The 20432-nt window shown below is 50.7% G+C and overlaps 1 protein-coding gene across 3 annotated transcripts in view; it reads left to right on the top strand.

The window, feature by feature from the left end:
* Positions 1-416: 416 nt before the first annotated feature.
* ATP2A1 (ATPase sarcoplasmic/endoplasmic reticulum Ca2+ transporting 1) overlaps positions 417-20432 on the top strand; it is a 48185-nt gene continuing 28169 nt past the window's right edge. Inside the window, exons 1-5 of one of the 3 annotated variants that reach the window (XM_069652184.1) lie at positions 417-770; positions 8208-8225; positions 10627-10709; positions 18828-18932; positions 19122-19260. In XM_069652184.1, the coding sequence (XP_069508285.1) occupies positions 653-770; positions 8208-8225; positions 10627-10709; positions 18828-18932; positions 19122-19260 (463 nt within the window). In that variant the 5' untranslated portion in view covers positions 417-652. The remainder of the gene's footprint in view (positions 771-8207; positions 8226-10626; positions 10710-18827; positions 18933-19121; positions 19261-20432) is intronic. The other 2 variants (XM_069652183.1, XM_069652185.1) reach the window with 2 other exon arrangements.

Here is a 20432-nt window from a genome sequence, read left to right on the forward strand (position 1 = left end):
AAGGGAAAGAGCCGAAGGGAGAAGGCGAACTATCTGGACACATGGATAACAATTATAGACAAGGGATAAAAATAACTTCCTTGTGGGGGGAGGGGGTGGGGACTTGGGGCACAGCCGGTCCCTCTTGGAAGACGCCAGAAAAGCCTTGGTATGTTTTTGAGTGACACCCGTGTGTGCGCTCGACACTCCTTTTACCAAGTCACCTTTCTGTACCCTCCGGGAGACCCAAGTCAGCAGAAACCCAAAAACAGCCCCCGCCCCCCCCCCCTCCCACGTCCCAGCCACCACTCCTTATGTGCTATAATGTGGGCGGTGATGTCAGCGGGCCCGGGGCAGCCAATGGGTGGGAGGCGCGGGGTCCCGGGTATTCGGCCGGGGGGTTCCTCATAAGGGACAGGGCCGGGCACAAGATCTTCTGACAGCTTCAGTGCAGCGACACCGGTGGGGCTGAGCAGACCTTCCCCTCCAAGACCCGGACACGGCTGGCGTACCATGAGCTGTTGAGCGCCATTGCCCCGTGTTTGCGCGCCGTCGACGCAGCATCGCCTCTGAGCACCGGGTGTTGGGGCCTCCAACTAGGGAAGAGTTTGCCTCAGAAAGAGAGGGGCGGGGATTGGTGGGATTCTTTAGTGGCGCGTCGTGAGGAGGAAACATGGAGAACGCGCACACCAAGTCCACCGAAGAATGCCTGGCCTACTTCGGGGTCAACGAGAACACCGGCCTGTCGCCCGACAACGTGAAGAAGAACTACGCCAAGTATGGACCCAACGGTGAGATGTGATTCCTCTGTGGGGCCTCGCCTGGAAGAGGGTGCAAAGACGCCTCTGAGCGCTCCGCTGGGAAGCAGGCAGGCCTGTGCAGCCCACCGTGCCAGGAAGGGGGAGACATAGGAGGATACAAGTGTCTTAAGGACCGCGGGTGCTGGGGCGGGATGGAAAGCACCAGAAAGGCCTTGAGTCACGTGGCAGGGAAAGCTAGCAACTGGGAAGAAGCTGCAGCTCTGCTGAGTTGGGGATGGGGGGGGGGATTGACAGCTTGGAGGAGGAACATAGCATGGAGAGCTAAGAACTTGTAAGGACCAACAACATCCCCCAGACATGTGCACAGGGAATTGTGGAAGGTCTTTGCAGGTCAGTTGGGGGTTGGCAGGTCCACTTGGGGCAGTGAGTCTAGAATCAAGCACCCAAAGCCCTACCGTGTAAAACAAAACAAAAAAGATCTGAAGGGCAATAGAAGCAATTTAGGACTTACAGAGAAGGAGAGGTGGCAAGGAAATGATGGAGATGAGTAAAAAGAAAGCAGATTGTTGCCTGCCAACGGCTGATAGGTTGGTGTGGAACTTGCAGTTGAAAGTTTGACTCCCCAGCACGAGTGTCGCACACGTGATCCTTCTGAGATAGAGGAGATTAGAACCAGGGTGTGTGTGTGTGTGCCAGCAGCACACTGTATATGCCCTGCAAGAGGCAGCCCGCTTTGCCAAGCGTGATTCACGCGCCCTGCTTTATTTAACCAATGAATCGCGAAGTGAGAGAAGGAAACACGGAAGTAACCACCTGTATATAAACTAGGCGCTCTAAAGGAAAATCACCCCAGGGTAACGCGGTGGCCGGGGTTTATTGGGGACAGTTGAGGGGGGTTCGGGGGACTGAACCTCTGTATACGTTTCAGCGTTTTACGGGTGCGTGCACTGTGTTTTGGGAAGTTACCATTTGACATCTTTATTTCCATCCCTTGGGGTTTAACTAACACAGTTGGTTTACCCCAACAAAATGGACAACTTTTTGGGGTAGTTGTTGGTTGAAATGCAGGGCTGGAACATGAGACTCAGTCCCGGCAGCCTCTGTGTGAGTCCATCTTGGTGATAGCTCTCCTTGGTGATGCGGGACTCGTAGCCAGTGCGTCATTTTTATTTATTTATTGTTTTGTTTATGTTGCATTTTCAAAGCGCTCACACAGCCCGTGGGCATCGAGGCGCTGTTACAGGAATTGTTCTGTTTTTTAACAGCATAATTGTTTTGGGTTTTTTTTTGTCTTAGTTGCGTATTTATAAGGCGCTTAAATACCCAGAGGTTTCTAAGCGCGGACCCGGGGATCGAACCTGTGTTGTGTCGTCTTGCTTCCAAGACGCGCACGTTGCCCCTGGAGCCATCCTCCTGGGTCATTGACCACTGCGCCCAATGGCAGTGTTGTGTGCGCATGCTTCATCATTGAAATGCAGTGCCGCATTGGCCCTGGGGCTGGATGTGAGTCATGTGTGGCCCATAGACCCATGCCAGTGCGGAGTGTCAGCGATAGAACTATGTGTCCTTTTTTGCAGCCATGGCTCCATGACAGTGCTGTGCAGAGCATGGGAGTTTCCTGGGAGGGCCCCATGTATTGATGACAGTGCCGGGATATTGCCTCATGATACCCCTCGATGCTGTGTGTGTGTGGCATGGACCCAGAGGTAGTGCTATGCAACCCCATGGGTCAATGGCAATGGCGGATGCTGAGTCCTGGGTTCACTGGGAGTGGTGTATGGCCCAGTGTTCAGTGACTGGGTGTAGAGTTGAAAGCCCCAGCACTCGGTGGTGGTACTGTGTGGCCCCCTAGGGCTCTTTGGTAGTGCTGCTGGCCCGTGGCTTAGTGGTAGTGACATGTGTCCTGGGGGGGGTAGTGAAGTGTGGCTCGGACGCTCATTGGTAGTGCTGGGTGACCCAGGGCTCAGTAGTGGTGCAGTGCAGTCCAAGGGCTCGTTGGCAGTGGTGTCTGTTCCAGGGCCCAAGGCAATGTTGGGTCGCCTCTATGCTCAGCCCTAGTTATTTCAGGCCTCAGAGATGAATTCGAGTGCTTTCTGTGTGGTGAGGCCTCGTGGCTCTGTGCTAGGGCCCGGAGGCGGTGTCATGCCGCTCCAGGGCTCTTCTGCCTGTGTGGCCCCAGAGGGCAGCGGCAGTGTTCTGTAGGCCGCAGGGCTCTACGAGTGCAGGGTTCCATGCTGGTGCTGTTCTGTGTGGTTGTGCAGGGGCAGCAGGCTGGGTTATGTCTCTTCCCCAGGTGAGGCAGCGTTTATCCTTGCCTCATTGAAATGGCAGGGCCTGCTTCCAGAAGATGCTCATGAGACAGAGGGTTGGACACCCCTTCAGCATCTGCCATTAACTCTTTAGTGAGGGGTGGAGGGGGGCGGGGGGGGGTGGAAACCTTTGTTGTGCTTGCTGCTTAGCTGATGTGGAGCAAGCCGCAGACCTCGCGCTCTCTATTTTATACAACTGTCTTTAAGCCAAGAGAAATGCTTTGCCATCCCAGTTTCATTTCCTATATCCACGGGTGCATTCTGGGAGCCAGAAAACATGCAAATGAGGCTGGTGCCTGATCCCGACCCGCTGGTGAAATATTTGCCCATACTATATATGTCTCAATATGGTTCTGCAAGAGGTGGCCGAGGGGTTGTGTTTGCATCCTTTTTTTGTGGGTGCATCGATGTAAGACACAAGTCTTCCTAATCAAAGTCCCGCTTGCCCCCCCCCCCCTAGCCCACCCACCCTACACCAGTGGTACCTATTTAAAGTGTGAGGGTGACTCAGGCTGGGACAGCTGTTCTCTGGTGAAGGCATTACGCCCCCATTAAGAAACCATATCCCCCCCCCTGAAGTGAGAGGGCAGCTCGGTTTTCACCTCCCCACCCCTGTCGCAGCCTCCTTCTTTAGAAAGTGCTGTGTTGGGGAATAGCTGTGGCTAATTCTGGACACAGAGGGTTAAAGGAATTACCCCCCCTCCTTCCCCAAGAGCCAGTGCACCAGGCTCCAAGTCTGATAGTCTGTCCCAGTGTACTCTGGTAATTGTAGTCTTGTCCTTCCAATAGGACGTGTTTCATTGTAAGGGGAATATTGCATTGCACTCGTACGTGTCCTCCATGCCCGAGCTAGTGGTGAGCCAGTGGACCATTGGTACTCAGAGGGGAACAGGGGGATGCAGTTTGACCATGCAGCCTGGGCCGGTACCACAAACAGGAATGGGCCAGGACAGAAGTGGACCAGCGGATCAGAAACCCTGCCACCTTGACCACCATTAGATTTGGGTATGGGTATCCCTGGCATGCAGGACACTTTTCTGGCCACACTTATTAAAAAAGAAGAAACTGTGATGTGAGCCAGCACACACTGTGGCTGTCCCATGCCAACAAGCAAGCGATTGGCTTGGCAGTGGATCACGCAGCCACTCTGGTCCTTCTCACTCCAACCTAGAACACAGTGGTGTGGTGGCGGATCACAGGGGCTCCCTGATTCACCCCAACAAAGAAGACACCAAAATAGGGGTGGGCCAGGATTCATGGACTCTTATCCCAAAAAAGTGAATAGGTCAAACCTAGGGGTGTGCAAGGCAGCCTGCTTACTCACCAGAACACGGATGGGACTAAGACCAGACATCCTACCCTCTTAACCGAGCAAATGACGGACTACACCATGCTTGCCAACAAACTGATTATAATGTAATGACCAAAGAGGCATGAGCTGTAATGACTAAACTGTTTGTAGCAATCATAATGTGCCAACGACTGCTACCAATCTTGTACCACCTGTAACTAAGTTCCTGAAAGTAACAGCGCCACAATGCCTCTGGGCTGTCTGCGCGCTATAAATATAAATAAATAAAATACGTTAGAGGTGGCCACAGAGTCCTGATGTTATGCTATGTTCATTTGTTTTATAAAGCGCGCACACGCCGAAACATCTTGTTGCTAGTAAGAAACCGGAAGGTTAAGAGGATTTAGCTAGCGTGGGAAAAAAAGAAGAATTTAAAACAGATAGGTTAGTAACAACCAACAAAAGGACAGAAGATTCTCTGTAGCCCTCAGAGAGACAGGCAGGGAGTTCCACAACTTAGCCACTGCTGCCACAGAGAAAGAGCGGCCACCACTGATGCTCTCGCAACAACAAACAAGAAGTTTGTCAGAGGTATAGCCTGCCCCGCTCTCCACAAAAATTGCCGTCGTAGACTAAGAATGGTGGTGGGCCAGCCTTCTGTCAACCCTCACCACAGCAATAAGGAGCTAGATAGACGTGGTCAGAGTGTGAACAGCTGTGAGACACCCACCAGTGTCTTGAGAGATTAAAGAGTGGCTGAGGCCCCCCTGATTGGTCAGAGTGCCCCTGTACACCCTTCCGACCATCAGAGATGTCCACACTATCAATGGGCAGTCCAAATTCCACAAGGACTTCTGCTTTGCTGATGATGCTAGGGGCCTGGGAAGAGGGGTGCATGGGTTGAAGGAGGCACTAGAGGGTGGGGGCGTGAGAAGTCCATGGGACCCACAGTTGTAGTCTGGGCACGTCCCCCAGAACATACACCTGAGACTGATGGAAAGAGATATGATCATGAAGCCAGCACATTGGCATCCTCGCGAGTAGCCCACCGCGTGTGCCTGTGTGTATCGCTGGCTGCCATCTTACCTCAGGGTCACTTTTCTGGGGCTGCTACTCACATGCTGACAGACTTACACAGCCTACGCTCAGACCTTTGCACTGTGGGTGCTCAGCCCCTGTCTCAAATCCCAAGGCACCATTGGTCAAGTAAGGCTGCCACGCGGCTAAGATTTTGCCCATGCATACAATGTTTTTTCACACATCATGATACGTCCGGTCTCAAAAGTTGGTAAATCAGCAAACAACTGTCTTTCTTTAACCATGGAAAAAAAACGAAAACAGGAACTACAAACAGCCAATCCTTCGAAAGCACACTGGACTACTCCCACATTTAATAGTGAAAATAGAACCATACTTTCCCAGGGAAACCTCCATACAGGTGGAGTAATATGAACTCCCCCGCAAGAAATAACCCAGGACTGCTAGATTACCATAACTGTGGGCCAGCAGGGGAGGGGGGGCGATACCCCCCACCCCCAAAACACCTTTATCACAAGGATTGAAGCTGCCCTGCTTTCTTTTAAGGCATGGCTCCCAACCACGTACTGAGGGATGTCCTACTATTTGCCACTCCTACTTATACAACAATTGGGAATAAGGCGCGGGTGGACTAGGCACCAACAGAGGCCCTGGAAATAATTGCTGGGCACCAAAAGAGGCACTGGAAATAATTATTAATAATTATTGGGCACCAAAAGAGGCCCTGGAAATAATGTTGAAAGTGGCCCCATATGACACATTTTCAGCAAGCCCAATGCTTTTCCTATGGGAAAATGTGGAAATATCATAGAAAAGAGGCCCACCGGGAAAACTGCAGAGTTCCCAATAGGCCAGACCGCCCCTGGTAAGGCTTCCCCTTAGGGCCGTTTTAGTGATTTTCCTGCCTGCTCTGGACAGAATTGCCCAAACTTCGGAGCCCGCTCCTTATTTATTTATTTATTTATTTATTTATTTATTTATTTATTGGGCACGTGTGTCCTCGAACACACACGGGAGCACGAGTTCAATCGCATTTCCAATACTACAGAAATATCAGCCCGCTTCCCCTGAGGTATTTCCTTATCTTTTCAATACTCACACAACTCGGTGTACACATTTGCAGGTGTTTGTGAAACGGTTTGCTGTGTTTTGCTGACAGTCAGACTGTGTGTGTTAATACGCTGAGGGCCGGATTCATAAAGCGTTTTTTCAATAGGTACATTCCTTTGAAAAACACTTCAGGAGTCAAGCCCCAAGATTTGTGCCTCTTGCTTTCTCTGAGCAGAATGACATGGCAAAAGCCCAGTTCTGAACTGTGAGCTTTTTATTGGCAAATCACTTGCCATCTAGGTAGTATTCCCTGAGGAGTCCTTTGAAAAATAGCGGCACACAGGGAAGGGAGGGGTACCCCGTCACCCATACCCAAACAAACATAAGACTGGGCCAGTAGAAGGCCAGTGAACGTCCTCTCTTTGTCATGGCAACTATGATGGAGACCAGAACAAGAGTGGTCAGGGCAGAATACTGTCTGCCAACTCAACCCAAAAGAACAGACGGCGATCCAAGGGAAGAGCAGAAGCCATGCTGTCCGCACCAGGACCGCCATCACGCCCACGCATAGAGGAGGGCGCTAGACTAGGGGGCTCTGTCCCTCTCACAGCAGGGGTGCCCACAGAGTAGAGTTAGATCAGAGGACTGGGACGCCTGGCATTATAAGGGTCGAGTATGCTGAACCTGAGACGGGGAACCCGGAGGTCCACCCCTCACATCCCTAGGAAGGGACTGGAAAATAAGAGGGCAGAGGGGAGCCGGGCAGGCTGCCCTGCTGGCCAACACAGGCCTGTGCCTCGGGCCTCGGTGAACAGGCAGCAAGGATGGGACTTTGGAAGAGTTGCACTCATAATTGAGACTTGCCTGATTATGTGTTTTGGTGTAAATCTTACACATTTAAATTGCTATACATTAAGTGAGAGAAGTAACGTGCGAATAATAAAGTGATCAAAATACATTCATTTTGCTATTTACAACCAGAACCGTTAAGTAGTTGAGATTTCAGCTATCCCTGGTAAGGAACCTAAGCTGGCAGCCAAGAAAAGACCCAGCGACCATAGAGCGTGCGGAACAGGGCTGACTCTTCCATCCATCACCAAGAGCCCCCCACAGGAGAAGCATTGGGTTAAGTAATGATAGGCCCTGATCGCATGACCCTGGTGGACCCCCCCCCCCAATCCCACACACCTCTCCCTACACGCGCTTCCATCTCTGCATCCCTGAGACACTGCTCTGCTGCTTCCCTCTACGGGAATCTCCCAGCATACATGCACGCGTACCTCATGCAACCTTTCATTCATGCGCCTGCAGACCAATCAAATTAGGGGGTGCTCTATAGGAATAGCTCTTGCTCTTCTTCTAATTTTCATGTAGGCTGCTCGCGTTCCAGCAGCCCCTCCCGCCCCCCCCCCCCCTTCTCCTTGGGATCTGGAAGGAAGATGGAGATAAGACTGATAGCCATCACTTTGATGAATGTCTGTTTGGAATCACATGGGGCTTAGGGATGCAATTTGTATCTATTTTGTTTCCTAACAATTGACAAGCTGAGTTGGGTGGATCTGGTGAAAGGGTTACATAATAATGACGTAGAGTGTGACAGTCCTACCAAGGGGGGTGGTTGATTACGAATAGTGTGACAGGTGTATCAGATTTGGCCGAGGAACATTGGGGTTTGCTCACAGTCGTGTTTCTTGCTTGGAGTGCCAGGAGTTAATGTTTTCTTTTCCTCTCTTCTTCTTCTTCCCTCTTCCTCCTCTTCCTCCACCATCACCGGAACAGAGTTACCAGCTGAAGAAGGTAAGTGCTTATGCTGGGGGATTCGGAGAGATGTATTGAAGAGCCTTTGTGCCTCTGTGTTGGTGGTTGTAGTGCAGCTGCAGCCTGAAAGCTGTGACGTGAGGTGAACACACTGGTCAGATACAGTGGGCACTAGGCCTTAGAAGGCCATATTGTGTAATTGTTGTGTGGAATGTATATGGATCGTGTAGTGTTTTGTACATTATTATTATAATTGTTATTTTGATAACGCGTGTAAAGTGCGGGGCCGGGATTCGAACCCGTATTCCTCTGCGTATTCTTGCTTCTGTGTTGCCCGTGTGTTTCAAAGGCTGCACGTGAGAGTAATTCAGCTCGGGTTGTTTACACATTAGCCTGGGTTACCACTGAAGACACGGAAGCACCTCAGCTCCTGCTCTTCCCCACAAGGATGGGGAGCTGAGGTAAGTCTCCCGTGCGCTCCCCTCTGCTCGAGGACCAGTGGTAGAAGTGTACCGAATAAAGTAGTGCCTCTGTGGTGGCAGTAGGAGAGGGGCTAGGTCGAAGCATAGTGAAACATGTCTCCAGGTGTTGCAGCCGGGGCATTGCAGTAGCCTAAGTGACTAGCAACTAAGACTCCTATTGCAACGTTACACTTGGACAAGGACAAGAATGGACACATCCTCTGTATAGAATGGTGAATAGTGTCGTAAAAAGTAGAGGAATGGTACTCCTGACCGTTCTGTCTCACTTCGACCACTGTTGAGGACACACACATGCACGGCTTCTGGACCCCAAAGAGAAATGTGAATAGACAAGAATGCACACTCGCATCACCAACCCTTGGGCCCAAACATATCCTGTGTGTATTTTCTATCGAGGTGTGTATGCATGTGTGTTTTCTCCCCAGGGTTGATGGTATGTGTGTGTGTTCTCTTCAGTAGTCAGCTTTTAGGTGTGCGCGTTCAAAGGGGTTCGCGATCTTTGAGTTTCCTGAGCACTAAACATGACGCTATACTTTCACTGTGGTGGAGGGATGTGTGCTTTTCACTTCTGGAGAAATCGTTCTTTCACATTTGACATTGAATGTGTTTCTTTAGAAAGGGCGGGGATATGTTTGTGCTCCCAACGGGTGAGGATGTGTGTGAACTCGCCACGGTTGGGGATGTGTGTATGCAGGGCTGGACTGGCCCATAGGGAACTCTGGAGATTTCCCGGTGGGCCTCTGCACCCTGGGCCTCTTTTGTGTGGTATTTCCAAATGTTCTCATAGGAAATGCATTGGGCTTGCTGAAAATGTGTCATATGGGGCCACTTTGAACTTTATTTCCAGGGCCTCTTTTGGTCCCCAGTAATTATTTCCAGGGCCTCTTTTAGTTCCCAGTCCACCCCTGTGTGTATGCTATTTGTTCAGGGGGGGGCTTTCATGAGCATCTTCCCCGGGGCTGTGGATGCCTGTGTTTTCTCTAGGCTGAGGGGGATGCTGTGTTCTCGTTGCTGATGGTAAGTGTACTAAAGGGCTGGCGATGCTTGACGTTCCGATGGAGGGTTGTGGGTGTGTGCTTGTGTTCTGTAGGGTTGGCGAGGCCTGTGTTATTTTGATTAGAGATGCGGATGGGGGATTCTCCAAGTCTGGAGATGTGTGTGTGTGTGTAGTTTTCCCAGAGTTGCATGTGAAGGTGTGCTTTGTGAGTGTTCATGTATTTGCACTTTCTCCGGGGTTGGGGGTGTGTTTGATCTCAAGGGTTGGGGACACCCGTGTGCCTGCTTCAGAGCTCCTGTGTGGGTCCTCATGGCTTGGGTACGTGTCACAGGAGCTTCGGAGCAGGGGTACCTGGGGGGCCTATCCCAGCTCTAGCAGGAGTGAGGAAGAGGAGGGGCTCGGGTGTTCTCTTTTCTTCTGCAGTGACCCAGGCTGACAAGTAACCATTCAGAGCCCCCGAAAAGCAAGTCTCTCCCGTGACTTATCGGAAGGGAGGCGGCACCGCAGCCTCTTGCGTAGAACACAGAAAATCACCTGGACATACGAACGTGTGTTTAAAAGTGGCTTTCCAGATTGTGTGGAATGTGCAAAGGGCGAACACGTAGCAACTTAGCTGGACTGTAACTGTGTTTGTAAAACGAAAATAATGTGGTGTTTTTCAAAATAAAAAACGATATATCACAATATGCATATATATATAGGGACTTGAAGCCTGGGGTACTTGGCAGCTTTGCAATTGTAGTGTGTTCATTGAATTGAGGGTGTGTGTGTCTTCTTCGAAGCAGTTGTGTGCATTCCGTAACTTGGTGTTGTTTAGTGCTGTGGGGATGTGCTTTAGGTCTCCCTGTTAAAGGTATGTGCACGTCCAATTGGCTGTGGGCGACTGTGACTTATTGTGGCGTCTGTGCGCGTGCGCGCGGAGCCTGCCCGTTCTTAGCCCCCTCTCGCCTTCCCTCCCCAGGCAAAACCTTGTGGGAACTGGTGGCAGAACAGTTTGAAGACCTGCTGGTGCGGATCCTGCTGCTGGCCGCCTGCATCTCATTCGTAAGTGTGAACTTAAAGACATTCATGAGTTACACGTGATTCGGAGGCGGGGTTGGGGGAGTAGTGGGGGCGTGGGATGTGGGCAGTTGCTGTGGGGTTCTGGGTGTTTTAACCACAGCAGCGGCGTGCGAGGCTGCTCAGATACCCCAGCCCAGATACCCCAGGGTTAGGTGTGCTCTTATAAATAAATAAATAAACTAAACATCTTGGGACCGTGCTGCCAACGAGATCTGAGGCCTAGCAGGGTATTGTAGTCACTGGCTCTGATGTGCACGAGGGTCCGGCATGAGCAGGACTACCGAACCTAGCAGTCCAAGAATGGGAGCAGACTGGCACACAAGCGATATCAACTCTCCCCTGACCCACATGGTGCCATTCACACAGACTCCAAATATATAGGGTGAGGAGTCGGAACCTACAGTCCTTGCACAAGAATCTCAGCAACTGACACTGTGCATTGAAAATGCATGGGCCATATTCATAAAAATAAGTGATCAAGAAACGTATAGAAAATTAATGGCCTTTTGACATCGAGGTCCTGGCCCCCAGTTCACATTCCAAGCCCTAGCTCTGTGCATCGTGAGCTTTGTGCACAACTTAAAACATAACACGCCTTCAAATGGGCTCCCGGGCCACATTAACTACGCCGAGTGGCAGCATGCAAGCCCTGCGTTACCCCACACATTGGCAGGTTGCCCGCTGCAGCACTTGCAGAGCGCGCTGCAGCAGTTACTCTGCGCCCCGAACAGGTCTGGCCAGAGGTTAATGGCACAACGGAGCCCAAACAAAACTGTCTTTGGCGGCCATGCGGACTGGTCGCTGGCTGCCCCTGCCTGTCAACGCTCTGATACCTGATATTTTTACAGCAAACTCCCATGAGTCCTCACTATTTACTAGGCTGGCTAGGGCTGATGGAAGTTGTAGTCCAAAACATCTGAAGAGTCGCAGGTGGCAGGCCCGGCCCTGCCCCATCACAACCCCCACCAGGAGAAAAGATGAAGCCTGGGTACAGCCCCAGATGCCGAATCTGACTCCACTATCCATCGAGGTCGGAGAAGGAGACTGGTTCTGGGTGTCAGGCCACGTGGATGTGTTGCGAGAAGGCTAGAGGGTTTGCAATGAGCAAAGGAGCCAGGCGGGAAGATGAAAGAAAGTCAAACAATGATAGCAACGTAGGAAAATACAGTGAGACAAAGAGAGGGGGGGAGCTAGTGAGAAGAAAGGAAAGAAGAAGAGGGTCTGGGAGAAGGAACAAAGAAAAGGGAAGGACAGATCGGGGCTCTGGCGGGAAGTCCGCACTGCTGCGCCCCCTGTTTCAGCTTCCTGCGAGGAACAGTCGGCCTGCTGCGCTCTTTTTAGTGCTTACTTTGTAGACGCACAAGTGCCAGGGCCCAAATATATGCCAGTGCAAAGGCAGGGCAGAGTCTTGCCGTCCGCCATTGCCCCCGCCCACTGCTCCAGCCATCCTTCTCAACGTACGTGTGGTTGCAGCTGCAACTCCCATTGGCTCATTGGGGCTGACGTACGCACCCCCCCCCACCCCCATGGCAGATGCGCCATCTACCAATACCCAACCAAAATAACTTATTAGTTTTGTCTCGAAATGAGACACCAAAACCTTCTTTAAACACGTCATCCTCCTTATCAGTTTCCTCTCTCTCTAGTGGCGACAGGAACCTTTTGACTGTCTCCGGCTGAAGTGTCTTCCGCATATAGTGCCGTGATGGACAAATGCAGACGCCATCGTTACTGCTCCGCGTGTCCGCAGGACCTTCCGCAGGCCGGAAGTCAGGGCGGGCACTCCTGCTCTCGGGGGTGCTGTGCTTGCCCTCTCTGTGCCGGGTGCCCCCCTGATTTCACTGGAGACTGTGTCTCAACAATCGAAGTAATGTGCCAGGCTGTGGCTAAGACTAAATGAGTAGGTGACCTGGCACGCATGTGCATGCCAGTGCACCCCATCTTGGATGTATACCAGAAGAAAGGGGGGGGCATGCCGAGCTCCTCAGAGCCCTGCATGTGCCAGCTGTGTGCCTTCCCCTGCAGAGCTGAAGCAATGCCCGCATCATACTTACTCGTGTCCATGCACGTGCAGTTCTGCTTTCTAAACTAGTGAGCTGCGCCTGGTCGGCTGGTACTCTGGCGGCCTTTCTACTGCCAGCGCCACCCTTCCTGCTGTGCCAGTACTGCCAGCTGCTACCATAGTGGGGTGGCTGGAATGTCCTGTGCGGTGGCTGAGTAGGGCAGTGTGCTGGCATGACTGGCACAACCTCCCAGCGCTGCGAAACAAACATGTGTCGCCCTACACCCGTGCACCCCTGGTCACGGGGGTGCTATGTATTTATGTAGAACAAAGGGAACATTTGCCCCCAATTGCTTGTTCCCTTTTTTCATTAACACCCCAGATGCTGTACTTTTCTCTGTATTTTTCTTTCCCTGGCGTTTTGTCCATTTCTACATAACCGCGTTTCTTTTAATTTTAATTGTGTGTATTTATTTACCCCAAACGCAATTTACAGAAGCAGTGGAGCACTGTACGTTGTTAGGGGCTATAGACATATTTTAAATGCAATTTAGGGTTTCATATAGCGCCATATAGTGACGAAAGTGCTTCGGGGCACTTGCGCAAAACATTTACATCACAAAGGAAGGAAGAGGTGAAAGATCCTCTCCGAGACAGCACTCGATATGTATTGGTTGTTGGGCGGAGATGCACTTGAGTGAGGAAAAAACAAACTCACAAACGTGAGAAAACAGTGTGCAGGAGTGAGCTGGCTGGGCGTGTGCACAGGGCAGGGGCAGTTGCACGACTGGGCAGCTCGCGGGCTTCCGCAGGTGACTGAACCCCCTTTAGCGTCGCCCATACCCAGAGGTGCCCTCTGGGTCCTGAGTCTTTTCATCTTTCTGCCCTCTTTGGCTTACGTCGAGGTCACATGCTCAAATTGGGGAAGGGTCGTGCAATGGGCTCACGCACGCAAAGATCGCTCTGCACGTGGCCTGCACATTAAGCATTTAAATCCTGGTCTGCCTGATAAGTGGAGTAATGCTGGGTGTGTCACACACGAGTGCATGTTACAGGTGCACGCCACAATAGGACTGCTAATTGGGTACATGCACCTGAAACCATCTTTAACCCTGCAGTCTGCAGGACACATGTTTTATTGATACAGGGAAGATAGCTGAGTGGGTTGGTGTGTCTGCCCAGGGTGCACGTGCCCCGAAAGGCTGTGGTGCAACTAGTTATAGTGAAATAGTTAAATACCTCCAGGAACCCACAAAGTATGCTCAAAATAGATATCAGAGTGTTTCATTATGTTTTTTTTGATGTAGTCTCTGATCATAACACGATCAGGGGGATAGCTGAGTTGACCCGTGCGCACTGTCGCTCTCTCCCTGTGTGCACTGTCGTGCTCTCTCTCTTGTCTGCATGCATTGTCGCTTTCTCCCTCACTCACCCATGCGCGCTGTCGCTCTCTCCCCTGTGCGTGGCCACCCGCTACAGATGGCTTCCTCCATTGCTCTATTCCCCTTCTCATTCCATTGCACACCTGCACCCCACATTGCATCCTCCTTTAAAACTTTGCACTCTCCTCCTTGCACCCTGGTGCCTATGAACACAAAATGCAAAGAACAGTAAACGCCAAAACTATTGGCATTGCCAATGCTTTTTTTTACTGTGTCTGATCTCGGTGAAGGTGCAGGGTGCCATATTAGTCGAACGTGTGCACTTGGTGACTCATAAAGACATGTTCTCCAAAATTAAAGTCTCTCTGTGCCTCGCCCTATCCTTTTCTTTCCCCGTCTAGTTTCATGGGTAGAAAAGAAATTCATTAAATGGTCTTAATGCCATGACTGATATTTCAGCTGGGTGCCGAGGGTACCAGTGAAGGAGGCATGTCTTGCTAGGCAGGACAGTGCTCCTGAAAAACAGCTTGGGCAGAGTGGGTCACACTTGATACTCCGCCCAACAAACTAATGGCACTGCCTAAGAATTATTTATGTAATTGTTTATTTTTATAATGCCTAAGACTTTTTAAAATGTATTTAATTATTTTTTATAACACGCCTAATGCCTACCTGAGTTCGGTTTCTAAGGCCGGGCGGATCCGGGATTCGAACCTCTGCTGCTCTGCATGCGCGCCGCCCCAGTGCTATGCCCCATTATCAGCTTGGGTCAAGATCTGCAGATGCCTGTATTGGCTGCTCGGGCTAAAGCTACAGCACCTCTCGTAGATGTTTTGCCTGCAGGGAATAGTACCGGAAAACGTGTATTTATGTGTTGGGTCCTTCTATTTAAAGAAAAACCTTGTGCCCAACCTACCCCCGCAGACATCCTTTGGGGTCCAGTAGGGAGGGCGTGGGGAGGGGAAGGGGCAACGCCACATTTTGAAGACCACTGAAGTCTTGCATAGACTTGAAATGGAGAATACACACACTTTTCAGCAGTAGCCTCTAAAATATTAATCTAGGCATGTCCAATCGGGGCCATTGTACAGGTCAGAAGAAATATTGCTTTGCTGAGATCCTCAAAGGGCAATACAGAGATCGCTCCCCCCCCTCCTCCCATGACATCGCGTACCATAAGTAAAGGCACCCCCAGTTCTCTGGAAGGCGAGCAGCAGTGGCTCATTTGGGAAGAGATCCGAAACGTGAGAAAAGGGTGTTGCTATTCTCCACTCGTTCTAAGATGTGTGTGTGTGCGTGCGTGCGTGCGTGTGCGTGTAGAGGGCTGAGTGGGAGAAGTGTGTGCCCCTGATATCCCCCACTGTACGACTGCGACATTGGAAAACAGTGAAATAATTCGTGGGGGGCCCCAACGAGGCACACAAATAGTTGGGGGAGGGTCATTAGAAGTGTCTGGCGCAGCCTAACAAGTGCAAGTACCGAGGACCTTAAAACAAAAAAACGAAGATAACTCAAGAAGTTAATGTTCCCGCTGCGTTTATCTGTGCCTATCATTCAGGACGCAGTAACCTCCACCAAAACTGGACTATCAGCTGTCACACATTCATTGTTCCACTTCACCCACGCAAACAACAAAAGTAAACTCCCCCAAGTACAGCTAATACAACGAGAGCTGCTGCCGGAAAATAAGCATGCACACTCGTGGGGTGTTCATATTTTGATTTGGCCCGTTTTGTGTTTTGTGAGTGCTAAGCTCTGCCATGGTGGAGGCATCAGCTGATCCTTATGGCCCCGTCTCCCGCTAGAGTGTCTCGCCAAAGCCTCGCCCGAGAGCTTGGGCCTGGCATGGGATAATCAGAGCGCGCAGCGAAGGCAGAGGGGCCCTTTGTCCTCACTTCTCTTATCTCAGGCCAGAATTCACAAGTGCGTCACAACCTTTCGCCGCCTCAAGCCCCGTTTCGGAAAGTGGCGGCTTAATCCCCAGATGGATGACAACATTCAGAAATTCACAAGGAACACCCTGTGATCTGACATTCAGAAACTAGATCTCACGCATTGAAGCGGTCTCCTGCTCGCTTGCACCTGTGCTCTCGCACGCCGTCTCACGCTCTCACATTCTCTCATCCACACATGTCCCTTAGCACGCGCTGTTCCACTCGCATACAGCTCCTGTCGCACTCATGCAAGGCCTCACACACCGACACGCATACAGACGTCCACACTATATACTCTTCAGTGCTTTTTACACACACACACCCTTTGCTGTCCCACTGACATGCCTTCTCTCACACGAACACCATTCAAAACATGCCCACGCCCTTTTTCATACTCAAATATTCTTTTACACGCACACACTTTCCAATACTAGGGCACTCCTCACAATTGCATTCACAAGCACAACCCGTTCAAGTATATACAGTGTATCTCACGCTACTTTGCGTGCTCTCTTGTGAGTACACACAACAACACGTCGGAAATGTGGTCCCTGCGAGGAAATACATATTTCATTTCGGTGCGCATAATTTGGAAATAATCTCCTGTTGGTGTCTGCCGTTCACGTTGCCAAGATGTATCACTATGGAAACACATTTTAGCCGCAACGCGAATCCTAATGGCCTCCTCTCTGAGAAGCGGCAAAGGGAAGGTGTGCCGGGTGACCCTCACAGGTGTGTGTAGGCACATATACACCCCCCACCCACCTCACTGAGGCACCTGCGCCTTCCTGCCTCCTTTTTGACTCTCTCGCACACCCACCTTCACCTTACCACTGACTGCCCGCACAATCACCACTCGCGCACTTCCGTAGGCCTGATAGTCACACGCACAGGCGTTGCTATGGGGGGGAGGAGGGGATTAAGGGGGCTATAGCCCCTGGTCTTTTGGCTGTAGCCCCGAATAGAATCCCAGGAGCTACAACCAAAAGGCTAGCTAGCCCCAAGTCCTGACAGTTCCGACATTAGCGTAGCCCCGGGTCTTTTCCAGACCTAGCAACAGCCCTGGTCACACGCACGCTTCCGCATTCTTATTCGCTGTGCACCCCTTCCCTCTGATTCTTGTCCCATTACAGCCTCTACTCCCCTTCCTCGCTCGCCCTCCTCAGCCCTGCTCTCTGTCCCCTTGCCCAGTTCCCTTATCTTTTTCACTCGGACAAAAGCCCTCTCGCTGTTTCTGTCGGAATTTTCTTCGAGGGCTGTTTGTTGACATATCCATGGCAGGGCGACAGCTGGACCCTTTCTCTCACTAAGTGTAACCCTACCCGTGCAACCGTGGGTTACACACTTGGCACAGCAGGTCCGGGTGCAGATCTGGGCAGAGGTGCAACGGCAGAGCTGTGTGTCAGAGGCAGCTCGAGGTGGAGACCCTTTGGCAGGGTTGTGTGGGGATCACAGTACGTGAGCCGAAGGGCTACCTCAGGAAGGCCCGGGAGGATAGCTCAGGGGCAACGTGCTCGCCTTGGAAGCGAGACAACGCGGATCAACACAGGTTTGATCCGAAACATTAAGTGCGTTATAAATAACCAATCACAATTAGGTCAAGACGGAAATGCCATTGCAAAGCAGTTAGCCAAGATTCCAGCGCTTGGAAGCATGGAGTGGCCTCTGACCACAAAGAAAGATGGTCGCTCAGAGCGATGCCGGGGAGTACGATTCATGTGCAACAGTCCAGCCACCGCCTCCTTTGCTTCACCCCGATCCCCTAATATGCAAATCCGGAACAAGCCCATGGAAACGTTCACACGAAAGTCGAGTCTTTAGGCATAGAATGTGTTAATGGGGAAAAAGGTTGTGCTTTGTGATGAGGGACAAAAACGTGTCCCGTGAAAAGGTTTGTGCACAAGTTCGAACCATTGATTCGACTCCTGGGGCCAGATCATCAAAGATTTGTAATTGCGCAAAAAAAGCAGAGCAAATGAATTTAGCACCAATGTTGCTGCTTTGTTAACAGCGAACGGTGCAAAACGGTTTAGCCCCAGTAGGTATTATCTAAAACGTTTTCATCCGGATGAAAAGATGAGCAGGCTCTTTTATTCATGATGTGCGCCAGATAACATAAAAAGAAATGTAGTAGACACATTGTGGCGTATGCTGTGCAGCAAACACAGTACACCAAAACACCCCGATTCATTTTTGCCCATGTTAAAATGTGTTCAGATAATGTGGATTGTGACAAAATCTGTTTGCTCCATTTTGTATTATCCAAGCATTTGCTCACCTTTTAGCACCAGTCCAAATCTTTGGCAATCTGGCGCCAAGTCTCATTGTACAAGATGCAAGGAAAAGAAGCAAAGCTTGTGCAAAAAGGTGCACCCCACAGGAAGGAGTTGCCAATATGAGATAGCCAAAAAGCAAACATTCTGTAAAATTACTCAGTGCAGTGTTGACATGCAGGTGCAGATTCTTATAGCTTCAAGTTACCAGAAATGATCTGCTTGTCTGCAGAGATGTCATCTGACACCAGTTTCTCGGCCTAGGCATAACAGTTGCATTTTTTCCTAGCTGCAACAGAGACCTTTTTTGCTGGAGGCTGATTGGTTAATTGTAACAGAGGCCAAACCATTTCACCTGCTGGGGTCAGAGATCAGTTGTGAAACTGACACATTTGTCCCACCCACACAGCCGGTCTCTTTACCTACATTTGAAGTGATCTCCTTGGATATCTGCATAATATAGATTGCAAATAAATGAAGTCTCTGTTTATTTCTCTCTCTCTGGACAGGTGCTTGCCTGGTTTGAGGAAGGTGAAGAGACAGTAACAGCCTTCGTCGAGCCTTTCGTCATCCTTCTTATCCTCATCGCTAATGCTGTTGTCGGTGTCTGGCAGGTAAGTGCCCCGCCGCGCGCGCCTCCCTTTCCGCCCCACTGTGCCGTATGCTTGGTGGCACTCTCAACCCTGAAACTCTAAACATTCTCCCCTTGCATCAGCCTGGCCTCTGTGACATCACACACACTTCCTTGCCTCCTGGGAACTGAGCCTATCCCCTGTAACCTCTTTCCCTCTTGCCTCCCACAGGAAAGGAATGCAGAAGATGCCATCGAGGCTCTGAAGGAGTATGAGCCTGAGATGGGCAAAGTCTACCGCAGTGACCGGAAGTCAGTGCAGAGGATCAAAGCCAGGGAGATTGTCCCTGGTGACATTGTGGAGGTGTCTGGTGAGTTCTGATGACAGCATAGCATGAGATGGATGTGTGCAGTGAAATGGGATGCAATCGACCGCCCAACGGCTAGAAGCAGACACATTGAAAGTAGGATGGGAGGTCCAAGCTTGGGCAGCCATTTTGGACATAGTCTTGGGCCGAGGTGCTCATTTCTGGATGAATCCGGCTTATGAGTGGAGGGCGAAAGAAGGCTGGAGGCTCGCCTATTTGAGAGAACCACTAGGCGAGGTGTGGGACTAGAAGCCGGGCGACCGGGCCCCGCGGCAGGCACTGGTGTCCCTTCTGAGAATTGGGTCGGAAGCTCTGTGTAAGGGCATCGCCCCTGAAAGTAGGCTGACTTGCCCAAGCAGAGATAGATGAAAGACATTGGCCTTGGTACTGATGTAGTTAAGTGTATTGATGTGTGAGGTTCTGTAGAGTGCACACTAGGCCCAAATGAGCATAAAAGCACTGTGCCATTGAAGTTAAGGTGAACATACATAGATACAGAGGTTCACGTGTGCTATATCAGTCACATAGAAGGGCAAGCGCGGCCTAGCAGCAGTGCGTTGGAGATGTAGAGCACACCTTTGTGTTGCTGTTCCTCGAGCAGTGAGCGGTTGTAGGTCAAATGATCGAAACTAAATGGTCGACAGGTGAAATGATCGACACCAAAAGGTCGACAGGTCAAATGATCGAATTTGATTTTTTTTGTTTTCTCACATTTTTTTATTTTTTTGGAGGGGTCCCCCCCAACCCCCTTTTTTTTGTTAAAAACAACTTTTTTTCCCTAAACGAAAACCTAAAAAAAAATATATAACTAAAAAAAAAAATGATTTTGACCTGTCGACCTTTTGACTGTCGACCCTTTGACTAGACAGCGCAGTGAGCAATTAGAATCTGGTTCACATACAAGGAAGGAAATCATCTTCTGGTACATAAGTACAGCATGAGGATAATGCTAGCAGAAAAGGTAAAACGCATAGGCAGAAAATCGGACATGGCAGGGGATAGTCGCCGATAGACTGCTAAAGTATTACCATCAGGTGCTTGGGCACAAGACGCCATGTGCTCAAACAAGGTGCTGGCACGTGCAGATCACTGGGGCGGTGATTGACGCAGTGTGAACGCCTCCTTGCGTAATAGTCAAGGGCTGTGGACAGGACCAAAGAGCCTTAAAGAGCAAC

The sequence above is a fragment of the Ambystoma mexicanum genome, chromosome 3p, assembly GCF_040938575.1.
Source record: "Ambystoma mexicanum isolate Mex_15411 chromosome 3p, UKY_AmexF1_1, whole genome shotgun sequence".
Taxonomy (NCBI): domain Eukaryota; kingdom Metazoa; phylum Chordata; class Amphibia; order Caudata; family Ambystomatidae; genus Ambystoma; species Ambystoma mexicanum.